Source organism: Osmerus mordax, chromosome 16 (genome assembly GCF_038355195.1).
Source record: "Osmerus mordax isolate fOsmMor3 chromosome 16, fOsmMor3.pri, whole genome shotgun sequence".
Lineage (NCBI taxonomy): Eukaryota > Metazoa > Chordata > Actinopteri > Osmeriformes > Osmeridae > Osmerus > Osmerus mordax.
The window spans coordinates 2128686-2147657 of NC_090065.1; the positions used below are offsets into that span (position 1 = coordinate 2128686).

The 18972-nt window shown below is 44.1% G+C and overlaps 1 protein-coding gene and 1 long non-coding RNA gene across 2 annotated transcripts; one reads left to right on the forward strand and one right to left on the reverse strand.

The window, feature by feature from the left end:
• Positions 1-979: 979 nt before the first annotated feature.
• On the forward strand, positions 980-17876 carry LOC136958789 (hydroxysteroid 11-beta-dehydrogenase 1-like protein). The gene is made up of 7 exons (XM_067252890.1): positions 980-1067; positions 1920-2050; positions 2165-2276; positions 13607-13698; positions 14309-14402; positions 15437-15602; positions 16932-17876. The coding sequence occupies exons 1-7, from the start codon at positions 980-982 to the stop codon at positions 17107-17109; spliced, it is 861 nt and encodes a 286-aa protein (XP_067108991.1). The 3' UTR covers positions 17110-17876.
• Positions 5373-6386, reverse strand: LOC136959234 (uncharacterized). Its single transcript, XR_010878725.1, has 5 exons — positions 6339-6386; positions 6137-6190; positions 5936-6022; positions 5749-5835; positions 5373-5635 (listed from the first exon to the last, which is right to left on the reverse strand). It is a non-coding gene; the product is annotated as an uncharacterized lncRNA (long non-coding RNA).
• Positions 17877-18972: the final 1096 nt, after the last annotated feature.

Below are 18972 nucleotides of genomic sequence, written 5' to 3' on the forward strand. Positions count from 1 at the left end.
GCTAGACCAAAGAGAACTTCTCTGAGGTCGCGAGCACAGGATACCCCTGTGCTACCCTCAAGGACTTCCTGTTTACCCACAAGGACTTCCTGTTTACCCACAAGGACTTCCTGTTAACCCACTATAACATGAGCTGTGGTATGTTGGGTGAGGGTTGTAACAAGGACAGGGTGAAAGAATTCCTGCTACCTCACACTAGACAAGATGAGGTGTTCGCTATGCTGTTCCTTCACTGTTGCACAGGACGTTCCTTCAGTGTAACAGGGAGAATTTGAACCGTTGACCTCCACTCCAGCGGCTGACAGATTGTGATATCTTGGGGGTTGTGTTATTCGTGCTTCTGCTTGTGGTGAGTGTACACGAATCAATGTCTTTCTAAGAAACAAACATTACACCAAGTTATTTTGGTACTTCGAAGTTACATGCTTTGCATACCAATTGTATGGAGAAAAACAATAAAGACTATTTTTTTGCAGAACTGTGTGTGTCTGGTTTGCCCAATAAACAGTGATAATGTAAGGTATAGTAAGTGTAATTCACTTAATTGTAAATGTTTTTGAACTATCTGAACGAGGTCAACTGTCAAAACAAACTCGGTTGTAGGCTGGGTCTAAAGAACTCTGACTTGTTTTATTTTAAATTTTATTTAATAAATTCTTGTTTATACAATAGTTTTATATTGTCTCTTGCTGGGTGACATATCCAGCAGGTGATAGATATCTGTAAAGTCTTAACATTCTCTTAGCTAACGCTTCTGTGTCCCGCCTTCCGCACGAGGGCACACCCCACAGAGGCTGCCTGAAGTCTTATGAACAGCATACAAGGTGTTGCAAAACCCTCGGTGACAGTACCAGGAACGCCGAGTAGCCGAACGGTAACCGATTCCTTCTTGATATCTTCTAGGAACTTTGTCGACATCTTAGGGTCTGCACGTAAAACGCCCTTCGTTCTGAAATATCAGAATTCGGAAACTTTCATCATGATTATTGGCGGTGGGGTTTCAAAATATCTCTTACTTGCGGCGGTGGCACTCACGGCATATGTGTGGAGGGACACGTTTGATGCAGGTGAGTTCTCCCCCCCCCCCCCCCCCCCCCACTCTCTCACACACACACAGAGAATTGTCTTCTGGAAGTGTCAGTGGGAGAGACGGAAGTTCCCAGTGTGATCTGGCTTTTCTTTCTCGAACTGCAAGACCGAGCTTAACTTCTCTTACTGTAACTTTGTTATTGCAGTCGCATTTATTGCGTTTCCAAAGGACACGATGGGCATATCTACTAGGAGATAACAAAATGAGGCTTAAATGCATAGATTTTGGGTCTTTATCTTAATTTGTCTTATGTAAAGATAAGTGACACGGGCTACACTTTGAACTGGGTAAAAAGGTAACGCGTGAAAATGAGTGCATTCATTAACACTGATAAATACCATCGTATTGTTCAGTAATTCTTTACGAACTCTTAACTACTCGTTAAGAGTTTAATTCTATTTGTCAAATTACAATAAAGCTTAGCTTTTATAACTTTGCATGCAGTTAACGCAACCTCAATTTCCCTCCAACAGCCAAAACTGCTGTTCAGACACAAAAACCGTGCTCTCAATGCTCTGAAAAGCCATCAGGCTGCCAAGCAATCGAGGGTCAGTAACCTAGGCAACAGCACAGCCCTCCCAGCCTCCGTTGTGTTCCTGGGTGCTTATTTGACAGCAGAGACAGGAAGGAAACTGCTAAACTCAAGCAGAGATCCTGCCGGTCTCCCTCACAGCTCTAACGATGACAGGTCTCTTTAGATCCTCTGGTCTGTTGTCCAGTTCTACTTGTTTAGTGCCAAAAGTGCCTTTTGCTGACCCCTTCCTTCCTCTCACTCTTTCTCTCCCCCTCTCTTTCCCTCCCCCTGTCTGCCTCCCCCCACCCCCTCCAGAGTCAGTTCGGGGTGCCAGGGTGTTGGTGACTGGTGCCAGTACGGGCATCGGGGAACAGGTGGCGTACCATTATGCCAGGATGGGAGCCCAGATTGTCATCACTGCCAGAAGAGAACAGTCCCTGCAGATGGTCTGAGTTCTGATCAGTTACAACTACAAAAATAACTAGTAGTAATTATAGCAACAGTAGTTTGAGTTAATGCTGTAGCAAATTAAAACAAATAATTCCCCTCCTGCCCTGTAGGTGGCAGACAAATGCATGCAGCTGGGTGCCCAGAAGGCCCTGTACGTGACAGGGGACATGTCTGTGCCCTCTGACCCTGAGAGGGTTCTCCACGATGCCGTCAACCTGCTGGGTATGTGCACTCAAACACACACACACACACACGTGTACAAACACATACACACACACACACACACACACACACACACACACACACACACACACACACACACACACACACACACACACACACACACACACACACACACACACACTCACACATACTGGTTATTGTACCCATGTGAGGACCTTGACTCAGACCCCACGAAGTGAGGGCCACCCTATCTGGAGGAGCAGGGAGCCTGAAAAAATATATTTTAGCACTAGGTGGCTCTCACGAGGCCAGAAGTCACCTCAAAATCACCATACACTCGTAAGAAAAAATATGTGCACAGACCCGCCGGTGTGAGGACCACTGGTTACTACTCTGTTACTAGGTAGATTTTAGATCACATGACTTTTCTTTTGTCCACCACCGGATCGCCATTTTTGGTATATGCCGCTCATATACTGACTATGGCTTTCACTTTAGTTGTCGACAAACCAATTTGCACGAGTTTAAATTAAACGATTTAATGTAAAAGCAGATTGTGGTGTATGGGTTTTAATGGACTTATTTTGATTATGTATTTTAACTACCGAACTATTACAGATGCGTTAGCAATTTTCGCATGAAATTATTTAGGTCACGTACGCACACAAGCACAAAAATTATTTAAACAACGCCGAATGCAAATCTATTTAACTACCTGTGTAATTAGGCAGGTTAATACAGTAAAGTCACTCACAAAATAACTGATACCTGCTAAAAAATATATTGACTTACCAATACGGCAGACACATGTTGGCAATCTTCTTTAAGATCTTGCAGTCTTTTAGAGCGTTAAACCGGTATAAAAAAAAAAGATCTACAGTATTCATATCTCCTGACGTCAGTTAACAACGAGTTAGCTAGCACAAGGAAACTGGTTAATTATTTAGCTTACAGCAATCCTGGCCACGACCAATCAATGAAGTATGAATGAAATCCATAAACTATAAAAATGTTGGCCATATTAGTAAATTAGCAGAGGGGTTGATAACCCAAAATAATTCATTATAATCAGAATCAGAAACCGGTTTATTTCCAAGTTGCCTACGTTTTCACATACAATAAATTATATTTGGTGCTGTTGGTGCAGACAAACACAGTAGTTATATAAAGATTGATAAAAGATAAAAATTGTTAGTGGATAAATGAGTGGTTCTCAACTGCCTTTTTGTGTGTATGTTGGTGTGTTTCCCAATTACCATTTGCAGTTACATATAAAATGAATCCGATGTCCATTAGTCAAGAGAAATGTTAGATAGAAAAGAGGATACAGTAAATACAGTAGATAAGGAGTTTGGTGTAATACAATATCCTTAAAACACCTGTCTTCATTCAATTAATACGTCACAGATATTAGGTGACTGAGGGAGCAATCAGACAGGCAGTTAGGTAGTCAGACATTCAGGTAATCAAGAGTCCAGAGCAGTCAGGTGGTCATATCTGACCTGGGAGGTGAGGGGACAGCAAGCCTTGTATAGCTAGTACAATGACGGTCAGGCTTCCGCACTTGATAGAACAATAAGAGATCTGTCATGTCCTCGAGGTGTGAAGGTCCTCGAGGGTGGGCAGATTGCAGCCGATCACCTTCTCAGCAGTGCGGATGATACGCTGCAGTCTGCTCTTGTTCTTGGCAGCAGCGTACCAGACGGTGATGGAGGAGGTGAGGCTGGACTCAATGATGGCTGTGTAGAAGTGCACCATCATTGTCTTTGGCAGGTTGAATTTCTTCAGCTGCCGCAGGAATGACAAGAGCAGACTGCAGCGTATCAACCGAGCTGCTGAGAAGGTGATCGGCTGCAATGTGCCTACCCTCGAGGACCTACACACCTGGTGATAAATCTTGCCTATAGGGCGCCAAATGTGCTAGGACCGGCACTGCCTGTGTGGTTCTATGCTGGCCTGTGTGGTTCTGCAATTTTGACATGAAATTATTTAACCTAGGTCACGTACGCGTACAAATATTATTTCAACAACGTAGAATGCAAATGTATTTATCTACTTATGTTGGCAAATGTATTTCATACCTCGCTGTTTACATCTTGTAGAGGGCTAAACCGCAACAAAAACAAATCTACAGTACGCTATTCATAACACCTGACGAGTTGGCTAGCACAAGGGATCTAGTTATTTAGCTTATAGTATCCTACATGTTTTGACATTATTTTGTAAACCTGGTTTATTCTAGTGGGGAGCATTGCTCCACCTGTCCCGAATGAGGTACTATTTTAGGTAAATCAAGTATGGTTTGTGGTGATGTTGGTGCAAACACAGTAGTTAAAGATAGACTAGTATTGCCAAGTATTAAGCATACATATGCATCCAGACCCCCCAGCACTACAGCCTGCCTGCTGTATGAAAATTCTAGGCATTGAAACACCCTAACCGTCCCAGCAAACATTCTTGCTGGAAAACTCACCACCAGCTTCCACCTAGATGACCGACATGCTCTGTGGATAATGGACTTTACCAACTGGTCAGTGCTGGTCAACACCTTCTTTGACCTCCAACACACTTGAAATCAGACAGTTCAGAGATCCCAAGGAATCTTAAGGCATGCCACGTGTTCAGTCTTTCCTGGCTGTCCTTGTCAATATGTATAAAATATATTAGAAAGGTGAGGGTTTCAGTTGACAAACTGTATCTTTATTAGAACTCCAACTTATGTCATACCTGTATGTCCAAAGCTTGGATGAACAAGGGGGGCATCATGACATTTAATGAGCAAACGTAGTTGGATCAGTAGTCAACATTTAAAACAAAACAATGAGGACCCCAATGCTCCCCATCCCCTTACTAACCCCTCTTTAGCCCCTAACTAACATTTTTAGCTTAAACTAAACATTTAACTTAGTGGTTCCCAACCCTGGTCCTCAGGGCACCCCTGTCCTGCATGCTTTAGATGTTTCCCTGCTCCAACACACCTAATTCAAATGAATGGGTTGTTATCCAGCTCTGCAGAAGCCTGCTTTTGACCATTCATTTTAATCAGGTGTGTTGGTGCAGGGAAACATCTAAAACATGCAGGACAGGGGTGCCCTGAGGACCAGGGTTGGGAACCACTGATCTAACTAACCACCCTCATCCATTAACTCCATCTTATTTCTTGTCTTTTAATCCTGCTTCATCACGAGCCATTTTTTTCTTGATGCTTTGAATAGAATTGTGAAGGTAATTTTTTACATCTTTCCAAGATCTTCTGTGGAGGGTAGGCTCTTTATTGAGGCATGCCATGCACTCAGTCTTCCCTGGTACTCTTTGTAAAGTTATGTATTTCCCCAAGTGCTGAAAAACTGCATCCCTTTCTTCTGGTCTCCAGGGCATCTTTTGACCTTTCACAGCTACTACAGAAGGGACAACAAAAATGAATACAAAGTAAATTATGTAACTGTTTAATGGAGTGCTTAGCGCCTTTACAACTCTCACTATGGATGTCTCGAAATTGCCTCAAACTTACCGGGCTCTTCATTTGCAACAGTGGAGGAAGTTCTGGGTCGTTTCTTTGGTGGGACAGCACACTCTGGAATCAGCTTACTCTCTGTTTCTGAAAAACATTCAAGCACACAATTATTTAACTGTTTAATGGTGTGCTTAGCGCCTTTACAACTCTCACTATGGATGTCTTGAAATCGCCTCAAACTTACCGGGATCTTCATTTGCAACAGTGGAGGAAGTTCTGGGTCGTTTCTTTGGTGGAACGGCAGTCTTTGGAATCAGCTTACTCTCTGTGTCTGAAACATTTAAGCACACAAACTAATGTTTTAATCAAACAATATAAACAGCCATCTAAACAAATTTGATGGTCAATGTGCCAAGATTTCCAACAAATATGTATAATGGCATACCAGTCTCATCATCTGCATCAAAATCCCAGGTGGGGGAGGAGCTGATGGTAAGAACTGTGAAACAAGCAAGATATGATATAAGTTATGACACTTTCATCCTCCCAATTTTGACTGCATACAATCCCACAAGCCAATGTGTTATGCTCCAACATCTGTAGTTACAGGTTGGTTAACCTTGTAGCCTCAGAGGATCATGGCTTACCTTTCTCGTCATTGTCTGGAATACTGTCTGTGGCATCTTCTCGTCTCTGAAGAACCCTGCTTTCTTTGTCTGAAAAATGTAATTTGTTTAGTAAACCAATTAATTAATTAATTAGTATAAGGGAATATATCAAGTTTACACACCAGTTGTGTTGACAGAGATTTCATCAAGAGATTTCCCCTTGTATGTGTGTGTCCCCTGCTCAATGGCCATCAGAACTCTGCTCATTTTGGCAAGTTGAAGAGTGTTTTCGGTCATGCGGTAGTACTCTCGATGGACACGTATGTCATGGCCCATGAACTTTGCAACCTGGTCCATTTCATTGTCTTTTAAATTCATAATCTGGCAAAGTGTAGCAACATGTTTTCTCAGTTTGGTGGACCTGAGTCTCTCTGGGTGAGCCGCTTTGCAAGCATCTGCAAACTTGCGCAGGCAGTCTGCGCCTCTGATAGGAGTCTGCGCCTCGACTCTGGCAAACACATAAGGGTTGTCTTCTGGCACACCAACGTCAGATCGATACTTGATAAGTAAGTCAAGTGATGCAGTCACTCTTTTGGTGAGGAGGACAGGTACTTTGCGACCTCTTTTCCCCCTTATCTCTAGCCGTGTGAACTGTTCACTTAGTTCTTGCTCTAACTTTGAGAGGCTCTGGTAGACATCAGCATTAAGTGGAGCCCTGTTTCTGTTCTGATAGGTCTGCATCAGTAACTTTGATGCCTCCCCTTCACGTCTCCGATTGAAGAGTATAACCTGTGCAAGCAGACTCTCACAAAGAACCTTCCAGGCTGTTGGACTAGGTGCCTCAGCCAGTTGTTCTTTTGATTTGTCTTCCAAAGCCTTGAGGTGTTTTTGGAGTAGGACTACATCTTCTGTCAGCGGAATCATGTCATCTTTGTTCCATTTCTTCTCTTCTAGGTTAGTCCTGGCACGTTTGGAGACATACACACTCCAGTAAGTTTCGATCAACTTGATGAAGTTTGCTGCATCCTTTTCAGACGCAGAATCTTCCTGCTGCACACTTTCACCCACTATTATTTCAGCCACCCTCTTCAACGAATATCCCAGCTTGCAGGCCAGTGATGGAATATTGAAACTCCTCTTTTGTTTTAAATATCCACAAACGTTTAGGGCTGCTGATACAGCCAACTTGAATCTAGCTGGAACACAGACCTCCCTTAGAGTTTTGACACTTGGATCTATTCTTTTGACAGCAAGGATGAATCTACCCAACTCCCTCATTTTTTGAGCACAGTATCCAAGTTGACTTTCCTCGTGCGTGTCATACATGAGTTCTGCATATGTACAGATCAAGGGGTCCGACTTCAACTCCATAGAGACCAAATCAATTCGCATTTTGTCTGTAACCCTTCTGCTTTCTTCGGAAGCATGACTTCCGTTCGGAATGAGGCAGGTTGCTGAAGCTTGTACTCTCTCCCTTTTGGAAGACTTTGCTTCTGGTCTTAATTTACATTTTTTCTGGTGCTTCCAAAGGTCATTTTTAACAAATAAAGCTAAACAGTATTTGCATGGCAGGTACTTGCTTGGTGATACATCATGTGTGGGCTGCCTCCATGTTACAAGCTCTCCATCACATCGTTTTAGTACTTCTACATTGTGGTGATAGTCACCTTTGTTTCTGATTTTTTCAAGCAAAAGTAGACGTTGTTTGGAGCCCTTTGAGAAACAGATTGCGCGACTTACTTCTAGTTCCTTATTGTGTTTCCTTTCAAGGTGTCTTGCTATTTTGCTTTGAGGCTTAAAGCAGTAGATACAGTAATGTTTTTTGTCCCATTTTCTTCTTCCCCCCTCTTTACTGCACTTCTTAACATATAATAATGACTCACCATTATCCACAGTCACTCCCATGTCACAGAGTTCCATGGGAGTGACTGGAGCTGATTTTAGTGGGGCCTCAGACAGGCTTCCCTCTGGCTGCTTTGAGGTGGCGGCTGGCTGCTTTACGGCGCTGGCTGGCTGCTTTACGGCGCTGGCTGGCTTCTTTGAGGCGCAGGCTGGCTTCTTTGAGGCGCTGGCTGGCTTCTTTGAGGCGCTGGCTGGCTGCTTTGAGGCGCTGGCTGGCTGCTTTGAGGCGCTGGCTGGCTGCTTTGAGGCGCTGGCTGGCTGCTTTGAGGCGCTGGCAAGCTTTTTTAAAGGGGATGCACATGAGTCCTCCGAAGTGCTTTCCTCCGGCAAATATTCTGAGGCACTGCATTCCGTATTACTCTCTACATACTTAGGGTCCTTTAAAAAATAAAAACAAAAAATTATGTTATATATATATATACATACACACAGCACAATATCTGTTATTATATTGGTATATTAAATGACTGCATTACAGTTAACCTCTTGTCACTTGGCAGGTGCATGCTTTCCCCTATCTACTTTCTCTCAACTTGACTGAGTTAGATTTATGTAGCGATTGAGAGGGATATAATGGAGGTTTTGTGTGGATCTAAAATATCTAGCCTACAGAAAAACAATGGTTACCTTTTCTCGGGTTTTCCTTGACTCCATGACCTATTCAAAACGAAATGAAGAGTTTAACTAAATACGTAGTATCTGAAATAGCAAATGGATCAATTTTAAAACGAGTTTACGGTACACACTCTCTGGATAACGTTAAATGATCCAATGTAGCCTAATCACCGAGTGGCTATCAAAATGGCCTAACGTGCGTCATGTGCGGCCTTTACTAAAGCTCGAATCACGACGCATAAAGGATGCATTTTAGACAAATTATATAAATAAATGTAAATATCATCATTTATACACTCAGCATTTGTTGCTATACATTGAACCAAACCAAATACTACAATATTATTAGCGTGACTGCTAGCATTGGTTTTACGGAAAACTCCACGTGCGTCATCGCTGTTTGATCTTTTCTCCTAAATACTTTGCTAATATGCATCTTTGGAAAGTTAAATTTTTTCATCCATTGGAATAATCTTTGGTAAATGTGGATTTTAATCACACGCCATCGAATTTAATCATTTTTTTACAAGCAATCAACTTTTTATCAAGCATCAGCCTACTCTAACTTACCGGGATCGGAGCTTGAGTCTGAATGGCAGAAGCTCCGCTGTTATGACGATTTTATGGATTGTTCTACTGCATATTCACGAGGCCAATTGTAGTTGCTAATATTTGTATACAATAAATACATTTTAATAAAAACGTGCTTACCTTTTTTAGTAATTTCTGTGTAGATTCTTGATCCGTAGTACGGTTCATGTACTTGTAATTTTGGAAACTTATTTCACATTTAGCGTGATGCAAACGAAGTTGATGCAGTCGCCAATGGAAAGTATCCATGTTGATCCAGAAACACGTTGACAAACACTGCTTATTTAAATATCTAGATGCATAAATGTACGTGGACATGTGTTCGTGCCCGAGTAGAACGGTTACCCATAACTAAATGTCTTAAAGATGAATACATGTTCTGATAAAATGTTATAAATATTTAATAGCACATCAGATTTGAGAACGTTATTTCGATTTGCTTGCCAATATCAGGTGATTGGTAGTGGATTAATGAGTGGTTCTCAACTGCCTTTTTGTGCTTATGTTGGTGTGCTTCTCAAATACCATTTGTAGTTACATATTATATGAAACTGACCATGTAAAATGTCCATTAGTCAAGAGAAATGTTAGCTAGAAAATAAAATACTGTACATACAGTAGATAAGGAATTTGGTGTAATACAATATCCTTAAACACCTGTCTTCATTCAAGGAATAAATCACAGGTATTATGTGGCTGAGGGAGCAATCAGACAAGCAGTTATGTAGTCAGACATTCAGGTAATCAAGAGTCCAGAGCAGTCAGGTGGTCATATCTGACCTGGGAGGTGAGGGGACAGCAAGCCTTGTATAGCTAGTACAATGACGGTCAGGCTTCCGCACTTGATAGAACAATAAGAGATCTGTCATGTCCTCGAGGTGTGAAGGTCCTCGAGGGTGGGCAGATTGCAGCCGATCACCTTCTCAGCAGTGCGGATGATACGCTGCAGTCTGCTCTTGTCCTTGGCAGTGGCAGCAGCGTACCAGACGGTGATGGAGGAGGTGAGGATGGACTCAATGATGGCTGTGTAGAAGTGCACCATCATTGTCTTTGGCAGGTTGAATTTCTTCAGCTTCCGCAGGAATGACAAGAGCAGACTGCAGCGTATCAACCGAGCTGCTGAGAAGGTGATCGGCTGCAATGTGCCTACCCTCGAGGACCTACACACCTGGTGATAAATCTTGCCTATAGGGCGCCAATAGTGCTAGGACCGGCACTGCCTGTGTGGTTCTATGCTGGCCTATGTGGTTCTGTCCTGGCCTGTGTGGCTGACTGTACAGGCCTGTGTGGTTTGGTTCTGGCCTGTGTGGCTGACTGTACTGCCCTGTGTGGTTCTGTTCTGGCCTGTGTGGTTCTGTACTGCCCTGCGTGGTTCTGTTCTGGCCTGTGTGGTTCTGTTCTGGCCTGTGTGGTTCTGTTCTGGCCTGTGTGGTTCTGTTCTGGCCTGTGTGGCTGACTGTACTGCCCTGCGTGGTTTTGTTCTGGCCTGTGTGGCTGACTGCTGGTGTGGACCTCCATCAAAACAACAATGGATCACTATCTGCTACTCCCAAACCGGGCACACAGGTTTGACCAGGAGAGCACAGGACCACAAGTAACTGACTATTACAATCTTAGTGTGTTGCATGGGCTGATTCACTTAACTATAAAGTAATTAAAACAAAATAATAATATATCTTAAAGTGACCAAAACGCGTTTTCCATCAACAATCCTTAAAACAGTTTTCCTGCCTAAATTGCCCTCTCTGATTTGAGTCCTCTGACTTACACACACCACTGACCACCTGTCATAAGCTTTGCCACTCAGAACCTAGTGGGGGAGGGGTGAGTGAGTTGTGCTGTGCTGGAAGCCAAATCAAATGTATGAAACTGCCACTTACCAACCTCTCCTAAGGCAACACAATATGCATCCTTAGGTCTCCCAACTTTAATGACTGTCACAAATGTGTATCTGATTATGTTAGGAGAATATTCAAAGTGGTTAATTAATCTATACCAAATACATTGCACGCAATTAAATCATTGCATAGACTATGCAATGCAAAGTGTGGCTGAATATCAGATTAAAAGTTTTGTCAGAAGTCTGGAAAATCTCACGAACAAGCTAAAAGTAGTATTATAAAAAAAAAAAATCCTAAATAGAATTTAAAAAAAATCTGAGTAATCTTAATAAATCTCTGTCAAGATTTCGGATCGCAGTCAGTGAGTGCAGAGCAGTGGGGGTGGGGGAGGGGTATCAGGATACGAGCGTCTGCTAATTGACTAAATGTATCGTTTTCAAACTGTCACTTCACAACCACTCTCCAAAAGCAACACAATATGCAGCCTTATGTCTCCCAGCTTTTATGACTTGCACACAAACACAACTGTTTATCTGTTTATGTTACGAGACTATTCAAAGTGGGCAATTAATTAATTAATCCATACCAAATAGATTTCATGCAATTACATAATTTCATAGACTATGCAATGCAAAGTTTGGCTGAATATCAGATAAAAAGTTTCATCATAAGTCTGGAAAATCTCATGAACAAGCTAAAAGTAGTATTATTTATTTAAAAAAATCCTATATAGAATTTATTTACATAATGTAAAAAAATCCGAGTAAACTTAATAAGTCTCTGTCAAGATTTCAGATCGCATTCAGTGAGTGCAGAGCAGTGGGGGTGGGGGAGGGGTATCTGGATAAGAGCGTCTGCTAATTGACTAAATGTATCGTTTTTAAACTGCCACTTCACAACCACTCTCCCAAGGCCACACATTATGCAGCCTTATGTCTCCCATATTTTATGACTGGCACACAAATGTTTATGTTAGGAGACTATTCAAAGTGTGCAATTAATTAATCTATACCAAATACAATGACATAATTGCATAGACTATGCAATGCAAAGTTTGGCTGAATATCAATTTCAAAACCTTTTCCTTAATATGTACGTATAGAATTCATCAACATATGTAAAACAATCAGAGTGAGCATGATATGTCTGTCAATAAGTCAGATCGCGAGTGCAGTGCATGGCAGAGGGGGTGGGGCGTCGTTTTCAAACTGCCACTCTCCCAACTGCGCTTCGTGCTTCGCGGAGAGATTGACAGACAGAAATGTGGGCAATAGTTGCAGCAATCTTATAATCCATCAAATGGTGTGGGAAAAGGCGAAACTTACAAAGAGGGGCAATGCAAATGTGCGCACACATTGAATTATTTGACCCGATGCACATCATAATGAAACTAAAGCCGAATCATTTTCGCAAATTTAGAAATCTTAATTGGCCCCAAAATGAGGATTATTATTGGTCCCAAAATGAGGACTTAAAAATGTTTTTCAAAAATGTAAAGCCAAAATCGCCATTGATTTTATAAACTTTATGTTTGGCCTAGATTGTAATAAACATTGAACTAGCAGCCCTTTTACTTTTTTCCCCAAGCTCAAATATAATATGTGAGACATTTAGTAACTGATATACAAGTTAATCCAGGTCTATGTATTGCATTTGGGTTCCCAAATGAAGCAAAAGCAGGTGGCCACATCCTTCCTCTCCCTTGGTCACGTGGTTAAAAAATTCTAGCCAATCAGAAAAATAGCCCTGATTCAGAAACCAATCAAAAAAGGTGTGCAACTCAATGGGAAAATCCGAATGCAACACCAAGCCTGGCCTACAGGGGTGCACTAGAGCATAGAGCCAAAACACAGTTTTTGACGGACTACCACATAGGTGAGGACTTTTGGTGAAATTTGCAGAGATGGATGCCTATGGTCATAGGGGGTCTGTGTAAGAGTTTGAAGCGATTTGGTTGTGAGGACCAGCCAAAATGTCCTCACAAAGAAAAATGTCCTCACTTTAAAGGTCTGTTGTCAGGTTGTGGTCCTCACAAGTATAGTATTACAAACACACACACACACACACACACTCAAACACACACACACACACGTGTACAAACACATACATACATCAATAATGATTTTGCTTTGTGGGCCTAGTTTCCCAGACATGGAATAAGCCTGGTCCTAAAAATCCAAGAAGATCTCAGTTGAAAATGTATTGAGGCCAGGACTATGCTAATCCATGTCTGGGAAACTTCCCCCCCGTCTAATGTCACGATAGCCTTAAAGGGATGTTTGAGGCTATTTCCTGTCTTGGTGCGTCTAATGACCGGTAGTGGTGTGTTTCTGGTGTGTTTCTGGTGTGTTTCTGCAGGAGGGCTGGACTTCCTGGTTCTGAACCACATCGGGAACACACCGTTCAGCCTCTGGGATGGAGATAGCAACCACGTCCGCACGGTGATGCAGGTACGCTGTGAGCCAATCACGATGCAGCCTGTTGTGTTGGCTGTGCTGCTTGGGGCTGTGCTGAGCAGTCATGTCGCTCCCTCTCTGGATAGAGCTAACCTCTCAGTTACCAACTGGCACAGACCAGAATGCCTCTGAACCTAATTGGATGGAAAACAACCAATCACAGCTACGAAACGTCATCTTGGTTGTTCAAGCCTCAACAGCTCTCCACTGTGCAGTCATCGTATTGATCCCGCCCCTTATCAGATAAAGGGTTGTGGTTGGCTGGGCACCACTCAGGCTGGGAGGAAGTCTGTCTGAACGGGACAGTGGTCAGACCAGTCTGCCAGAGCTAATGAAATATGAGCTGGCTGATCCTGTCGGGTCCCAGGCTACAAACTAAGCTGGATTTTGATGATGTGGTTGGCATTTAATGGTTGACTAGTAGACTGGGTTTAGCCAAATGAGTTTTGGTCAGGGCTGTGGTCCATAGTGTGTCTCTAGTGTGTCTCTAGTGTGTCTCTAGTGTGTCTCTAGTGTGTCTCTAGTGTGTCTCTAGTGTGTCTCTAGTGTGTCACTAGTGTGTCTCTAGTGTGGTCAGTGCTGTGACCTCTGCTCTGGTCCCCAGGTGAACTTTGTCAGTTACGTGAGCATGGCGGCCGCAGCTCTGCCCGTTCTGGAGCAGAGCTCAGGCTGCCTGGTGGTGGTGTCCTCTCTGCTGGGTAGGTACACACACACACACACACACACACACACACACACACACACACGCACACACACACACAGGTCCTCTCTGCTGGGTAGGTACACTCACACACACACACACACAGGTCCTCCTCTCTGCTGGGTTGGTACACACACACTTCTCCACAACTAAACACTTGGGACCATCTATCTCAAACCAGGATAGTCTGTGTGTTGTGAGTGTGTGTGTGTGTGTATGTGTGTATGTAGACGTTTTTTCATTTGTGTCTGTGTGGGCGTTTTTGCCTGTGCAGGCTTTATGTGTGTGTGTTTGTGTGGGTTGTGGGTTTGGAGGTCAGTTACACGATTCACAAAGAAAAGAATGGCCCCGCCCACTCTCCTCAGTGCTGGTGCTGGTCTGTCGTGATTGGTCCGTAAGTTCAGAGAGGAGATCATATTGGAGGAAGGGTTCTTTACCGCGTGGATCTTTGAACATTGGGAATTGATTCATCTTTGTTCTGATCAAAAGACAGAGTATATGTGTGTGTGTGTTCTATAGTACAGAAACCCTCCAAACGCATTCAGCTCAGCTATGGTATTTATAGTGCTCCTCCTAGTCAGTCTGTTTTCTTACAGTGATCAGAAGGATGCTCAGAACATAGGAAGGGTTATACTGGTGGAGACAAAAAGGGATGTACATCGTCTGATGTAGCCAGGGCTCGAGCTGGGATGTTATATGATAACAATACAACACTCCAAATCATTTCTAAAACGCTTTCACAGTATTGATTCAATGGTAAAATAAGAAGAAATGTCCCTTTTCTGATTGTACTGACATCTGTGCCCATGCCTTTCGCTCCACCCCTCTCTCCTTCTCTCCCTGTCTCCCTCTCTCCTTCTCTCCCTCTCCATCCCTCCCTCTGTCTCCATATATCCCTCCCTCTCTCCTTCTCTCCTTCTCTCCCTCTCTCCTTCTCTCCTTCCATTCCAACCTCCATCCCTCTCTTTGTCTCTCTCTCCTTCTCTCTCTCCATCTCTGTCTCTGTCTCCATCTATCCCTCTCTCCCTCCAGGTAAGATGGCCACCCCCTTCATGGCGCCCTACTCTGCCACCAAGTTTGCTCTGAACGGCTTCTTCGGTACCCTGCAGCATGAACTGGCCATGCAGCGCAGCAACGCCTCCCTCACCATCAGCATCCTGGGCCTCATCGACACCGACTCGGCCATGGAGAAAGTCAGGTGGGCCGGAGTCTCTGCCCCCGGGGAAAAGGGGGGGGGGAGGAGAGGGAGGAGAGGGGGGGTTGGGGGAGTAGGGGGGGGAAGGAGGGAGTTGGAGGAGGAGGAGAGGGTGTGAGGAGATGGGGAGGAAGAGGATAGAATGGGGAGGGGTGAATGAAGGAGGAGAGGGGAAGAGGGGATAGGGGAGAGGGAAGGGGGAGGACAGGATAGGGTGCAAGGAGAGGAGGAGGGGAGGAGGACAGGATAGGGTGCAAGGAGAGGAGGAGGAGGGGAGGAGAGGATAGGGTGCAAGGAGAGGAGGATGGGGGGAGGACAGGATAGGGTGCAAGGAGAGGAGGAGGGGGGGAGGACAGGATAGGGTGCAAGGAGAGGAGGAGGGGGGGAGGACAGGATAGGGTGCAAGGAGAGGAGGAGGGGGGGAGGACAGGATAGGGTGCAAGGAGAGGAGGAGGGGGGGAGGACAGGATAGGGTGCAAGGAGAGGAGGAGGGGGGGAGGACAGGATAGGGTGCAAGGAGAGGAGGAGGGGGGGAGGACAGGATAGGGTGCAAGGAGAGGAGGAGGGGGGGAGAGCTTTTGCCTCAGGCTGCCGGTGTGTGGTGCGTTACCATGACGACGAGCGAGGTATGAGACCCAGCCCCTTGCGTCACCACGGAGACCGTTTTTTTATTGCAGGCCCTTACCATTGAATACAATTTTAATTAATGAAATGCTAACCTGCCGAAGCAAATCTCTAATCCATATATTTTATTGATACAGCATCAGATCACAGAGTCGTTTCACTTCTCAGTGTTACACTGAATGAGTTTAACCAACTCACCGTGTTATCCAAACAGCTACATCCTTGACCCATTAAACAGGGCCAATTCTAGGATCAGACCTTTAGGGGGGCTCAGCCCCAAATGAGAATGTAACTTGTGTTTTTAATCTGCGCCATGAAATTAACTACCTACTTCTTCCCCTTTTGGTTTTACTGGCAGACTGCCAACGTTAAAGGTGCATGGCGACACTGGATATTAAACCTGTTTAAAGCCCTTTGAACCTGTAATTGTTTGTACGTTAGAGCACTAAAACTTATTTTAGATAATAATAATTCATAATAAATTGAGATTAAATTTAGGTGCGCTTGAGCGCCCCTAAAAAGAGTGTAAAATCGCCACTACAATTAAGTATCCAGTTTATTTGTATCACTCCTGTTCTCCGGAACACTCCCTTGGTTTAGGTGCAGCTCTATTGTCCCCTGTGAAGTCCCTGTGTGACCCTGCTCACAGAAAGGGCTGTATGAATCCGATCCGATCTGAATGACACCTGTTCCTCCTCCCTCCTCCAGAGGGCACACCAACATGACAGCCTACCCTGCCAGTGACGCGGCGCTGCACCTGATCAAGGCCGGGGCCACTCGCCAGACAGAGTCCTACTACCCGGCCTACACCTACCTGGCCTGCATGACCAGGGACTGGTTCCCCTACTTCAGAGACCTGGTCATCCAGAACTCCTACACCTACTGACGGAGACGCCTGAGAAACAGCTGGCTGGCTGGTTTACTGACTGGTCGTCCGGTTAGCTGACTGACTGGCTGGTTTACTGACTGGTCGTGTGGTTAGCTGACTGACTGGCTGGTTTACTGACTGGTCGTCCGGGTAGCTGACTGACTGGTTGGCTTGCTGACTGACTTGTTGGTTTACTGACTGGTTATATGGTTGGTTTTGCTGGCTGTTCTTTTGACTGGCTATCTGACTGGTTAACTAATGGACTGACTACATGATGGACTGGTTTACTGGCTGGCTGACTGGGTGGCTAGCTGTGTGATTGGCTGACTGAGTCACCTGGTTGCAGGATGGGGACTGTGAGGCAGTCGTGTCACCCTGAGTGAAATGATTTGTCTGTGTTGATTTCAGTTCTGATGCAGTGGTGCCCTTTGCACTGCCGCGGCCTGGAAGTACAGGGTAAGGGTGGGATCTTCAGCAGCAGAGATATATGACCACCGCTCCCTGCCTCTTGAACTCTGAGAAGGGACTCCAAAGGTTGTCCTTTATCTCCAGAATCATATATTTCTCCCAGTTCAGTCCACTGACAGAATCATACTCATGAGATTTAGAGCACAGGTACACTTCTTCAGTCTCTCAGGAATCAAACAGAACACTGGAGGCTTTTCCGGAACAAACGGTTATTCCGAAACACACTGTACACTACTACACTCTTTTGGTACCTCACGATTCGATTCTTGGGGTCACTAATTCACATTTGAATCGCGATTCAGTCTTCTAGCGATCCACATCGTTTCACAAATGTAAAAAATCAATTGATTTGATTAAAAATCGATTCACAATTTACTTGAGATTTTTAATCAAATCAATTGATTTTTTTACATTAGTGAATCGATGTGAATCGCTAGAAGACTGAATCGCGATTCAAATGTGAATAGATTTTTCCCCTACTGTACACACTTGAGCATTCCAACTTTTTTTAATTATGACCTCCTGTTCTGTGCGTCTGCCATTTTGTTTGTGAGTGTGTGGGTGGGGGGGGGGTGTTTGTGAGTGTGTGGGTGTATCCAATAAAGTGAACTGCTAAGGGTACCATGACCCTGTGGTAAATGTACAACAATGGTTCACCAGAGGTTCATTGTGCAAAAGCAATGTGAGGTTTTATCAGTACTGAGTTAATAACCGTGCTATCTTTTCTGCATCAGTTTCTAAATGCTTTTCAGCAGATAGACAGCTGAAGAAAATGACCTTGATCGTTACTTTGAGGAAACAAAATTGTAAATCTTTTTCATTTCCTATATATATACTCTATACAACTATACATTTGTTGTGAATGAACAAAAAGAGACTAAACAGTTTTTTGGAGATTTGAACGGTAATCGATTTCAGTTGCTATGTTTTATTTACATGTTTATTTACACTCATTTAAACACACACGAGCACAGAGGGAGAGAGAGACTTGTTCCCCAGAGGGAGCGGCACTCAGGTACAGCAGTGCTGTTCCATCCCAGAGCGAGCTGCACGCAGGTCGCTCTAGTCTGAAGGCCGGAGCAGGGGCCTAGCGGTAGACTGAGACTTGTTGTTGATCGAGATCAGCACAACAAAATCACTAGTCTTCCACAAGGCGACCCAGTCATTCTCTCTCATTCCTTGTCCAATCCATCGTCTTCTTGCCCTCCTTTTGTCAATCCCTCCACCTCTCTCTCCCCCTCTCTTTCCATCTCTCTCTCTCTGCTCTCTATCAATCTGTCTATGTCTCTTTCCCTTTCATCCTTCTGTCCATCTTCCATTCAGCCACGTTTCGCTGAGTCTCGGCTGGGTTTCTAAAGCAAAGCGGACAAAGGTCTTTACGTTCAGAGAAAAAAAAAAAAAAAATCATTAAAG